This window comes from Eptatretus burgeri, chromosome 9 (assembly GCF_056783735.1).
Source record: "Eptatretus burgeri isolate ZD-2024b chromosome 9, Ebu_testis_v1, whole genome shotgun sequence".
Classification (NCBI taxonomy): Eukaryota; Metazoa; Chordata; class Myxini; order Myxiniformes; family Myxinidae; genus Eptatretus; species Eptatretus burgeri.
The window spans coordinates 103,542,400-103,555,754 of NC_140969.1; the positions used below are offsets into that span (position 1 = coordinate 103,542,400).

Sequence of the window (13,355 nt, forward strand, 5' to 3'; positions counted from 1 at the left end):
TATTTTGATTAAATATTTTTGTTGTGACCATTTTAAGAGAAAACCTTGATGATTTCTTTGTTTGAATTTCATCTCCATGGGAATAGCAAGTCAGCAAGAGAACCTGAATGAATGGATGCGGAGTAACAGCAGTGTCCATGAATTTCAGCCTTCTGGTGTTTTCCCTGCCCAACCCAGTGAGGATAGATACTCACTTCGCTGCAACGTCGCAAGTGGAACGGATACACAACAGGTGTGAGCATCATCCAAGGCACTCTTATACAGCCATGGCACTTACAGACATCTATTTAAAGTGTTAATTGTTGTTAGTAATGCTGGGCTGATTAGAAAATTTGCCTTTAACCGATTACTGATTTAAAAAAAATTAATGTCATAACAATCAGCCGATACCAATTTCGATTATGAAGTGGTGAATAATGTCGTCATAGTGCATTGTGCACCCATGAAGTGGATTCGGTGCCGGATCAGTGCCCACGATTGATGGATTGACGTTATTGAGTGGTTGTGAATCGATACATTGTAAAGCCCTCCTCTAATCGATTGGTGCATTGACCGGCATAGCATCCTGTCATTTTTAAACGAATGATGAGCGACCATGTGCTCATTATGAAATGAGCTGTGAGTTTGAAAGCAAAATAAATTTGATAACACATGATTTCCAAGCTGTGCCGTATTTATGGGTTTTCCAAATTACCCAGTCAAATTTTTTTTTCGACCTATCATATGACGATCGCCAGCTGTTTATAAATAATGATGTTTATATGCACATCTTCTTGAAACGTCTGTAATGCAATGTTGTTTTTAAAATTTGTTTAGTGAAATTGTGCCTCCTGAAATAAATGAGAGTGAAAAGCTACTCAAATGTTTAAATCGGAAATTGGCATTCACACTGACTCCAATCGGCCGATGCTGATAACCAAAAAATTGCCGATATCAGCCGATGCCGATTTCCGATGCCCATTTCCAATACCAATATAAGCCCATGCCGATTTCCGATACCGATATCGGCCGATGCCAATTTCCGATACCGATATCGACTCATTTCCGATACCGATATAAGCCCATGCCGATTTCCGATACCGATATCAGTCGATTTGCGATACCGATCTCGGCCGATGCCGATTTCCGATACCGATATCGGCCGATTTCCGATACCGATATCGGCCGATGCCGATTTCCGATACTGATATCGGCCGATGCCGATTTCCGATACTGATATCGGCCGATGCCGATTTCCGATACCGATATCGGCCGATGCCGATTTCCGATACCGATATCGGCCGATGCCGATTTCCGATACCGATATCGGCCGATGCCGATTTCCGATACTGATATCGGCCGATGCCGATTTCCGATACTGATATCGGCCTATGCCGATTTCCGATACCGATTTCTGATACCGGTATCGGCCGATGCCGATTTTTGATACCGGTATCGGCCGATGCCGATTTTTGATACCGGTATCGGCCTATGCCGATTTCTGATACCGGTATCGGCCTATGCCGATTTCCGATACTGACATCGGCCCAACAATAATTCATTTGTCGTTTTTAGCCACCGACTTTTAAAATCCTCATCGAATCTCAAATATTTCAAATTTTTGTCTTGAAACACATTCTGATTTATTTTATGGGGTAACAAAATGCATTTCCTCAGCATGTAAACTTTTATGAGCGATACTGTCCGTGGTGCATGTTTTTATTTATTTGGTTGAGATGTTTACATCTACATCTACATCTTAATAATCATTCATTATACGTGTGCAACTTGAACCTGTTTGAAATGCCTGTTTAATTTTTGTTACCAGTGGATCATTTGAATTTAATGGTTATCTGGAGTTGAGACATGAGCCCACCCCCCACGCAGCAGAAGATGGGGTTTTGCAGACACGTGTCTGTGTCTTTCTGGACTGCAACTCTTTTTTTTTTTTACCATTTGAGCTTTTGTCATCAAATTTTCAACAAAGCTTTATTATGAGAATATGGAGAAGACAATTAAGAATTTTTTCAAAAGGTCAAAGGCACGGTTTAGCATACGAAAGAAGAAGAAGTCAGAATTCAAAGCGGACGGGCTTTGCATTTTCAGATGCTTTCTAGTTGTATTTTATCTTCACATCATATTGAGACATCTTTGCTTTTGCCTGTCTCTTCTTAGTTAAGAAATAATTTGATCCAACATCCTAGAACTTACTCAAGTGTTGAGGCTGTAAGTCGATTTGAGAAGCCGAAACGCCGAGGCCGAATGGCCTCACAAATTGTCAAAGCGTTTAATTTGCGGTAAACACGAGGACGCACCCGGTCAGAAGACTCGTCCCTGAAGATTTTTCCTGTTCTTTAGGGGAAATCTTAATTACACCCATTAATCGAGACGTTAATTTTAACGATTTATTCTCTGCATGGTAAATCCAAATGTATTGAATCGTTCAAGCATGGCGAGATGACACAACAAAGTGCACACATGCCTCAAACAACCATAAATATTTTATTATACAACTCAACAAAAACTGAACGAACCAATAGAACGAATGGACAGCACAATAAATAACTAGAACTGCACTCGGTGGAGTGCATACCGGAGGCCAGGCTGAACAGTTTACGTTTTACATCCTACTGATAGGCCGAATCTGCATCCGGATCTGAACCAACATCGAATCGGCTTGTTCTTGTCGCCTACCCAACTCATCCACCAAGTTTTGTCATAACTCATCCACAACTTTTTGAAACATCATACTCTGTAATCGTTTTTGCTCCATCCTCTCAATGGTGAAGAATCACTTTGAAAATTAAAAAAATTGTAGTTTTTTAATTTGTCAAATACATTTGTCGATGATACACATCCAACCTGTCCACCAAGTTTCATCCGAGTCCGTTCATAACTTTTTGAGATATGCTGCTCACAAACAAACAGACCTACAACCAAACAAACAAACAAACAGGGGTGAAAACACAACAACCTTTGTCCATCTTTGGTGGTGGAGGTAATTACTGTAAAGTGTTCTTCTTTTGTGCTTTTCACGGTCAAGTAATTTCGGTGAATGTTAAGTCCAGCGAATAAACGTTCCATGTTGTACCTGTGGAAACATACAGCTATCACAGAATATAACAAAAAATATAGATTGACTACTTCTGATAGCCTTTTATTTAATATCATCAGTGCATCATAAAACGAGTACCAGGATTTTACTCGTACAAGTCACAAAATCAGAAGAATATTCAAAGCGTGATACTTGATCATTCATGTGATCAAGTACGTGATCACTCACGGACTATTAAGCCCATAATCCAGCTTTGGTATGAAATAAAATGATTTTGAAATGATTGAAATAAAAAAAGTGTTCACATCTATATATAACTTCCTTATTTGCTCAAAATTTGATGTTTTATGCATAGAAGTTTGTCCTCTTACGCACTTCAAGTTTTGTTTTCACTTGGTTCTTTGGGAGGTGTATACATGTAATGTGCTGGTGTGTTTTGTCTTTTTTACATTATTTAATTTTTAAAAGGTGTGCTTGTTTGTGTAGGTTGTGGGTGAGTGTGCATGGCATTGTGGGGCAATGTGTTTCCCGTGATCCGAAGAAATAATAATATTTGGGATAGGACAACTTAAATGGAGAATCCCTCACAAAAGAGATGTGACATTAAATAAATAACACTCAACAAGACATTGAATAAGTCAGAATGCTAGGTACCACGTACACACAGCTTTCATTCACACTGAACTGGACCAAGTTTTCAGGATAAAACTCCACAGGGCAGCGGCAATGCTGGGAGGCAGCTTGAGTTCTTCATCCTAGTGGTCGGCGGCACTTAGGCATAGCGAACAGGGGGAGGATGTGCGGAAACGATGCAACCAGCAGCGAGGGAGCTGCATGGAGCCGTCAGAGTGAACAAAAGACTGTGCCTGCTCTGAATTAGCTTCCCACCACCATGTATTTGTACCCCCTTCCTCACCCCAGTCTCCCAGGCTTTGCCGGACAGCCCCGGCATGATATCCATCCTTGACGCTCCATGCCAACGATAGCAGTTAATCACATTCACCTTGGGAGTGATCACCGGGGATGGCCCTTATGCATGCGAGTGCAGGGAGAAGGAGGGCCTGGCGTGCTCATGAGTTCCGCCCACCACCCAGTAGTGGCACGAAAGACAACATCACACTATCACACTAAACATTGATCATGATACAGAGAAATTGTTTTTAAATCATTACCGTGGTACAAAAGCATTATTATTTTTACCTGTCTCTCCCTTCCTCCCCTCCCACTCTCATGCTACTATTCTACAACTATTTTGAAAACATTTGCCCCATTGGTGTGAGAGTTGTTTCTATGCCTTCAATACCTTCAGTGTAGGATGTATTTGGATATGTGCATATCCAGTGCAGGACATCATTCTTAATACTGTGGTATTTGTCAAAAAAGTCGTGCCACCACAAGGTTCTTTAATCGGGATATTCTTCATCGGTAATCAATCATAACCATAGGCAATCATAATGATACTTGCAACAAATGTTCTGGATATTTAAACCGGCCTCAGGGTTTCGCCGACCAGAAATTTCCTCATCATTTGCTGTTCCACCATCTTTATTTGCAACACTTCATGAAAGTAGGAAACGTGGCTATGGGTGCTAAGCTTCCAACACTGTGAAGAAAAGTTATTTCATAAAGTATTAATTTTTATACATTGCTCTGTTTTAATAAACAAAATTCAAACTCAAATTTTAACCACCGTCATAGTAAAAGTAAACGTAACTTTGCCTATGAAACACACACACACACACACACACACACACACACACACACACACACACACACACACACACACACACACACACACACACACACACACACACACACACACACACACACACACACTTTGAGACGGCTCCGTTCCACGTTCCCGCATATGGAGATAACAACCAGCGACACACTGCGACGCCGCACAAGAGACTCACCTTTTGATCGCACACATTGGGCATTCATAGTTTCATGATGATTTCCATTACCAATGTAGATTTGCAAATAATGTTTGACATTCTAATCACTCATGGCAATGATTGGGCAGCTTCAGAACACCATGTTCTGTGTTTTTCTTTCAGGCTGAGTCAAGTATTCTTGAAAGTGCATTGCAAGCGGAGGTGGATGCATGCATTACCAACTTGTGGATCGAATGTGAGGAGAATGCTTGGAATCAGTTGCTCTACCTGCTTCAAAGTGAAGGTGTTGACGGTGAGCTTATGCGAATTGCAATCCACAGTGACCAATGCATTTTGTCTGAAAAAGAACAATCCAGCCGGTCTCTGACTTACGATGGGGTTACGTCCCGATAAACCCATCGTAAGTTGAAAATATCGAAAGTCGAAAATGCATTTAATACATCTAACCTACCGAACATCATAGCTTCGCCTATCCTACCTTAAACGTGCTCAGAACACTTACATTAGCCTACAGTTGGGCAAAATCATCAAACACAAAGCCTATTTTATCATGAAGTGTTGAATATCTCGTAATTTATTGAATACTGTACTCAAAGTGAAAAACAGAATGGTTGTATGGGTACTTACCATTAACGTACACAGCTGAAAGCACACTGGGCCTGAAGAATGTTTGAAGCATTGAACGAAAATTAATTGTTGGATGATGAGGATGATGGGGATGCTACACCGACAGGGTCATCAAGATGTCTCTCTTCTGATGAGGCTCGAGAATAGCTGGAAGAAGGCAGTGGGGCATCGACACTTGTTGATGGTTTAGCAGACATAGTGTTCTTCAGGAATATATCAAGTTTTGACTGTGCAGTTTGTTTCTTCTTTTCATTATGTATTTCTCCACAGCAAGCAAGAACCATCCTGTATCAGCTCTGCCTGTCAGCTCTTGCGAATCTCTCGTAATTGATGTCCATTTCTTCGAATATCCGTACGCCACTGCTGATAGTAGCAAACGCCTCCGCCAGTTTCTTTGCTGTGAACTTTCTTGCATCACTGATTCGCTTCTTATCCTTTAAGGTGGTCGAGATCGTCGATTGCGAAAGTCCTAACTAACGTGCGATGGCCATTGCTGGCTTGCCGCCTTCATGCTGAGTAATTATCTTGAGTTTCATCTCAAGAGTAATTGCCTTCCTCTTCTTCTTCTAACCAGAGGCAGGAGACACAGATGGGCGTTTTGTACACATGATGGGATGCGAAAACACAAAACACAATATCCAAAAAACGATGGCAACACAGTACACTGAAGAGTATCGGTTGTTTACCCTCGTGATCGCGTGGCTGACTGGGAGCTGTGGCTTGCTGCCGTTGCTCAGCATCGCGAGAGAGTATCGTACCACATATTGCTAGCCCGGGAAAAGATCAAAATTCGATGTACAGTTTCTACTGAATGCATATCGCTTTCACACCATCGTAAAGTCGAAAAATCGAAAGTCCACCCATCGTAAGTCGGGGACCCGCTGTACTTGGCAGGGACGTTTAAGGAAGCCATGTGTTCACACAGGAAAGGGTGGGAAAGTGCAAAGAGTCAAAACATTAGTCGTCTCTTCCTTATCTGTGCAGACTTCAACAGCTATTATGCTTCGAATACGGCCCTCTAATCACCAACTGTGGTTTTTTGGTGAAATTGTTTTATGGTACTTCACACATACCTACTCACTCTTGTTTTTGCCAACTTGCGTATTCTCATATTGGCGTAATTTCCTGCTCTATCTAGCAATGTCCTCATTTCCCTTCTAACATCTCTTGCTCCTCTTTCATTCCCATTAATCTTTTGATTATGTCCTCCTCTAGTTTACTTGTTAAACTTCCAGAAAACTCAATCAGGAACATTTTTCTTTTTTACTTTAGACAGCCTCAACAGCAGTTCAGTTCGAGAACGTTTTCAACATACTTTTGTAGGATGTTTGTTTTTAAATGTTCCCTCCTCCGAACGTTTACGTATCGAATAATATCAACGATAAACAACTAACTCTCATTGTCACCAGAACTGAATAGAATCAGGAATCGAAGCATACTTCATTATAAACTAAGGTTTACGAACCTGATGTAAATCGTACGGAACCAACGAAGCACTGTACAGAACCAATGGAATCCGATATATAAAAAGAGCTCAGTCTCGGCATGCCTGCATGCCTGCTTCCATCCGTCAACGCGGGTGCTTCTACTGATTGTAAAATACAACGGGAAAGCACATCAGGTTAATAGTTAATTGAATGCAGAGATTAGTAAATTGATGGTCTCCTGGAGCATTGGATATTTTTTGTTCCTCGGCATCGCTGTCTCCACAAGCTGGCATGGGACTTTCGCCTGTACCAGCTTTCAATATTTTATCATTGCGGCAAGCAGCACGGACAGTCGGTGCATCAAGCCCTGCTTTCATCAAGCTTGCTGGTTTGGGGGAACATTGAAGTTCGTCCACTTTTGAAATCGGCTTCAAATAACGAAGCACATTTGACATTGAATTGTGGACGCTGAAGTACAGTGCTGTAGTTGCGAACCACATTTACCTACGCGACACGAGCTGGCCAAACCCGTTGCTTGCTATTCACTACGACGTAACTAGTAACTGTATGCGTACAGGACACACATTCTTTGTGCGAACTGGTTCTGTAATTTATCTTTCAAAGACAAATGTATTCGTGTATTCTTAAAAGCAGAGTAAAAACTGTCTTTACATGTTCATGGTATTTCCACTTTTCCTGAAAATGAAGGAATTACATAATTTATGAATGGTATCTGCACAGATGTTCTATCTATGGTAAGGCATAACATATTAAAGCTATAACATGATGACAAGACCATAAATGTGTGTGTAATCATCTCCAGTGTTCAGACGGATGCTCTCGCCTTTGTAAGAGCACATTCTGAGCACAACCTGAGCCTTCAGCAGACTCTTGGCACACTTTGCAAGTGGAAATGAGATCATTTAATTTTGCTGTCTTCCAACCACATTTGTTTTCCAGTGGACTGCAGGCACAGTGAAAAAGGCATCACTCCACTGATAGTAGCATCTGCACGAGGGTTGCCGTCACAAGTTAAACAGCTCCTGAGCTTCGGTGCTAATCCACGCCTGAAAACTTCCAATGGGATGTGAGCTTTCTGCAAAGATCATTATTGTTCCTGCTTGATGTGAATTATTTGTGGCACATTGCATGCATTTTGAAGGACATCGTTTTGATAGTATAGAAACAGCTTGAGAAGGAAATTGGTCAGGTTGTTGTTGTTGTTGTTGTTGTGCTTTGAAATTCAAGCTGGGTAAATGGAGAGAGAGCTGAATGGGTAATGTGCTGAAGGAATGGCAAAATATTTTGAGGAATTGTTTAACCTACATTGCTGTGTTACATCCTTCAGGAATGCATTTGACTGGGCAACAAAATTTGAACAGTCTGATGTCATGAAAGTCCTGGAAGCTCACGTGTAAGTACAGCTCTTTTTGCTTCTCACAATGGAGAATCTGCAGCCACACACTTTTAACCACAACACAAACTTCTCTCACTATTAAACCTTTTCGGTGTTGCACAAATGGTATCTATGTTCGATCAACTTTGCGTGCCATTTGCTTTGCTTTTAGCTCGTTGTTGGAGACCATGCATGGTAGTTTGCTGATGAAGTATATTGGAGTCTCGGTAAAACAAATATGCAGAACTGGAGGAATAAAGAATATTTGGAAGAATGAGAGTAAGAATAGGGGGAGGAGGAGGACACGGGGTGAACAAGCTATAGGTACAAGTCCAAACCCTATATCTCAAAAGAAGTGGAATCAATCTATCAAAGAAGTAGATAAGATCTTTGGTATGGATTGAGGATGACCCAAGATGGAGGTGAATAGCTGTCTTGAAGCATTGGAGTTGAACAGAATGAGATTGAACGGATTGAAGAAGTTGGTTCCACAGGTGAGAGAATAGAGGAATGAATGAGAAGGTGAATCATGAGCCTGGATTTTGGGAGTTTCACCAGAAATGGGGTACTGACAGCATGCTCCCTGCAGAAACCTAGGGGATGGGAGAGTGGGACAGTGCATGGAAAGGGGAGAGGGTGTAAGATGAGAAAGGAGGTGGGAGAATACGGAGACCTCTGATTTGTCTGCAATGTAAAAGTAATAGGCCCAGAGACTCGGCTTCATTTCAGAACATACCATTTTGAAGGCCTTGGTTTCCATGGCATCAAGCTGAGCAAGGTATGAGGAAAGAGAGACAGGCAATAAAAAGTAACTACACTTAACGACAGATAAAAATGTAGGGTGCCGTGAGTACTACTTTCATACACGAACCGGACCACAGGATCTGCATATAATGCTCCACAAAGCAGTAGCATGGCAAGCCACTGGTGTGCAGCCTGAGGTCTTCCTTTACGGCAGGCAGGCGAGGGCGAGCAAGAACAGCCATCCAAGGCGTCCCCAGCAAGAGCAGGCCGAAGAGACCCAAAATGAGCAGAGCTAAAGAGCCAAGGAGTGACAAAAAGCCCCGAATCCACAATGCTCCTGGCTTTCTACCCCTCCCCCCCACATCCCCATAATTTGGGTCCACACCCCACCCTCTCTGGGGTGCTGCCCAATTATGGTGGCCCACACCAGTTGTGGCAGCAAATCTGGCCTGTTGTGGGCGTATCTGCCGGGGCTGCCATCATGCATGCATGTGTGTGTGTCCAATGGGAAGCCCCGTTTACAGGCACGTTCCCCTTTACCAATCTGGATGGGAGTGTCAGGGGCCAACAGGTGCTAGTCTGGACCTGATTCTATCTCAGGCGAGACTGAACACCAGACGAGACATCCATACTCTATATAGCCAGATTCAGGACCAAACCCCCCACCCCCTTCCCAAGTGGGCTACGCATCTGACAAATTCACTCTAAACACAGATTTTACAGGAAATTATGCTCAACCTTACTTATAATTACCATTCTCTCTCCCCATCCCCCATGAACAGAACACAGCCCCCCCCCTCTGGACCTTAGGCTCTCGTAAAGGTCACCAGAAAATCCAGTCTTCACCACTTAAACAATTACGCTTTAACTGACCTTTGCCAATACCTCAGAAGGGGTTGTAAAAGGTGAGGTCAACTCTAACCTTCTTACCTATATATCTAAACCTATCATGCTAACAACTTTGTTTCATCGTTTCCATGTATGCAAAGCAAATACACATTTCAAAAAATGTCACTTCCGCACCCGCTTCAAATCCTTGATACTCCTGGGGCGTGGAGAGAAGATGGCACAGAAACACCCAAACACACAGCTTTACCCTCATTGACTATTTAACTTTTTACAAACAAAAAGCCATCAAACTCACCACGTCCCCCAATGGATGTCACTTTCTCCAGAAGGTCAGTTGAGCCAATTTCACGGGCTCTATATCCTCCAGAGAACATATGGATTTGCACAGGGACATATGGAATGAAAGTGGGAGAGAATTTTGAAGAGAAGGTGATTGAAAGAGGCAGAGATGTACACAGCAGAATGGGAGGAATGTGTCAGAGGGCAGCATGGAGCAGTGATGTGCAAAGTCTGCCATAGGTGGTTCCGTAGCAGAGGTGGTCTTGCCATGCATTGATGTCGCCGAGAACAAAACGGTAAAGGAGCTTGAGTTTTTGCTCTCCCTTATTCGAGGGGTGGTGTCGCCGTTGGCGACAGCTAAAAAATGAAGGATGTGTGCCTGTCTGTGTGTATGAACCTTGTAGAATTGAAAATGGCTTGGCCGATCACCAAATATAGCATACCTGCTGGGGTGCTTTTGAGCCGGTCATGGGCACAATTAAAATTCACCCCTTACCCTTGAGTATGGGGGTAGGGATGGCACAGCACATTCATGTCCTTTGTAGCACAATGCTGATTAACAATATTGGAAGATTGTGTGAAGCAGATTTGTCACACATTGCAAAAAGTACAAATTTCATTTATATTATAAACACATGGTTAATTTATATTTGTATTTAAGTGTATCATGAAAGGTTTGTTTTACCAGAATTGGTAACATTTATTTTGATGACGAGTGAAAAACATGTTCTTGTGGATGTACCACCCCCCCCACCTCACCCCCAAATTAGCGTATCTTCATGTGACTACACAATATGCTTTAACATGTCTACAGTACACATCGCATCAATAAGTTGTTGTATTTACCTGTTTTAATTGAGCCAATAATTATTTTTTTCTGGTCTAGAGATAACAGGGATGAATACTTGGAGGGCTCAGGCAGTGGGGAAGAATTGATGCTCTTGCAAGCCTATCATCACAGCTTTGATGATGAACAAGTGGATATCAACCTCATCTTGCACATTCTGGACTGCATCTGCAGAAGCTCCACGGAAGGTCTTTTATTTTCAGCAACTGAGTCCTTGGAGCATTATTTACTTTTTTCTTTAAATTTTGCAATCCTGTGACTTGGAAATAGTGACATCCGAGTCACAGCCATGATCCCAGGAACCGTGATCTCTTTTGAACTGCAGTGTTGATAAGGTGTGCCAAGAAGTTAAATTGTCATGAACATACATGTTTTTCAACTCATCCCACATCTCTCATGATGGTAAAATATGGACAGACTCGGCATTAATTGAAAGGAAAATTTTCTCTGATCTATTTATCTGTAAAACCAGCCTGGTGTTGGTTAAACGGTTCAGGTGGCTGGCTCAAGATCTTTGGGTCTTGAGTTCAAGCCCCAGTCGTGTAGTTGAATTAACACCAGGTGGGTTGACTTTGCCTGACGTCCTTCTGAGGTCAGCAAAATGAGTAACAGCTTACTGGTAACAGAGGGCATGATGCGGCCACACCACCACAGGCTGCATACGAATAAATACATCTGTAAAATCAGTCGAAAAGCTTCAGCTTTTGTGCATTATCATGGGAATCTTTAACTTCCACACTTGAGTGAAAATGCGTTTTGTAAAATACAAAACGCATTGAAGAACCAGTGGAATTTGAATGTACCTGAGACACATTAAAGTAGGGCCACTTAACCACCTAACCACTGAGCCAGTTTTTGTGTCAGTAAATTTAATATTATTATTATTACTCACTTGCAGAGTGCCCACGTGATGGGCGATCTTGTTCCAAGCACACAGCATGTTCTTCTAACGCATACCTTTATTTGGGCAGCGTATGGGCAACTGACAGCTCTGTTTTCACACAAAAAAAACCCAGGTTACTTATCTACTGCTGGTGGTCGTATGGCAGCTTAGCTGCCAGGGTAGCTATCATTTCTTGAAGTGTGACTGTGTCACTGATGCAGTGCCTCTCTACCAGTACACACACTGGAACTGGTACTCATTTCACCGACCTCGGATGGATAACAGGCTGAGTCAACCCCCTGGTGTATTAATTCAGCGGCCGACAGGGCTTGAACTCAGGACCCTCGGATCCTAAGCCGCCACCCTAACCACTGAGCCAACACCAGGCTATATCTACTGCTTATAATTCAAAACACCTCACTGCACTGGAAAACATGGGGACAGGATTACTGTACTGTAAATGGTGGATACTTGTAATCTGGAGACCCTCATCTGGAGGCAGTGCTACACGATACACATTTACATCGATAATTTGTTGGATATAATTTCTCCCCTCCCAAGACACCAGCAAAGATAAATACACCCCTATTCATTAATTATGGTCATTCTGATCCTATGTAACAAGGTCAGGTATGGGAGCATGTGCCAGAACAGCGCGTCGCTGCGTCCACTTTCCGCCGGTACTCCAGGGGCCTCCGTCTGGCCATCCCCCAGGCAGATGCCAGGCCCATCCCCATCTCCTTGAGATGATGGTCAACCTGCTGCAACCATGAGGCACGTGGTCGGCCCACTGGCCTCCTCCACTCATGAGACTCCCTCGCTGAGAGAATCTGGTGAGCAGGATCAGCGTCAGGAAAACGAGCCACATGTCCATACAGCCGCAGCTGACGCTCACGGACTATGCAGGTAACAAATCTCATCCGAGTCTCTCTCAGCAACCGCTCGTTGGACACAAAATCCGACCAGCGATAGCCAAGGATTCTCCGAAGAGACCTGGTACCAAAGGAATTAAGTCTCCGTCTCAGATCCTTGGTCAAAGTCCAAGTCTCGCACCCATAGAGCAAGACTGGAAGTACCAAGGACCTGAAGACTCGGACTTTCGTCCTCCCGCACAGGTACCGGCAGCGCCACACCCCATGATCCAGTGAATCCATGACTCCCCAGGCCCGACCCAGACGTCTATTGACCTCCGGCTCACAACCTGCGGAGACATGAATATCACTGCCAAGGTAAGTGAATCTATCCACGACCTCAACATCCTCACCACAAACAGACACAGACAGGACAGCAGCATCCAAGATGTCACCGAAAGCCTGGATCTTTGTTTTGACCCAAGAAATCCGTAATCCCAACGGCTCCGACTCCTCATTC

At 43.1% G+C, this 13,355-nt stretch overlaps 1 protein-coding gene across 2 annotated transcripts in view; it reads left to right on the forward strand.

Moving 5' to 3' along the window:
* LOC147020803 (3'-5' RNA helicase YTHDC2-like) overlaps nucleotides 1-13,355 on the forward strand; it is a 97,142-nt gene that overhangs the window by 37,867 nt on the left and 45,920 nt on the right. For both annotated transcript variants that reach the window (XM_085896430.1, XM_085896431.1), the window contains exons 9-13: nucleotides 87-232; nucleotides 5,095-5,224; nucleotides 7,947-8,073; nucleotides 8,335-8,400; nucleotides 11,141-11,289. In XM_085896430.1, coding sequence (XP_085752556.1) covers nucleotides 87-232; nucleotides 5,095-5,224; nucleotides 7,947-8,073; nucleotides 8,335-8,400; nucleotides 11,141-11,289 — 618 coding nt within the window. The remainder of the gene's footprint in view (nucleotides 1-86; nucleotides 233-5,094; nucleotides 5,225-7,946; nucleotides 8,074-8,334; nucleotides 8,401-11,140; nucleotides 11,290-13,355) is intronic.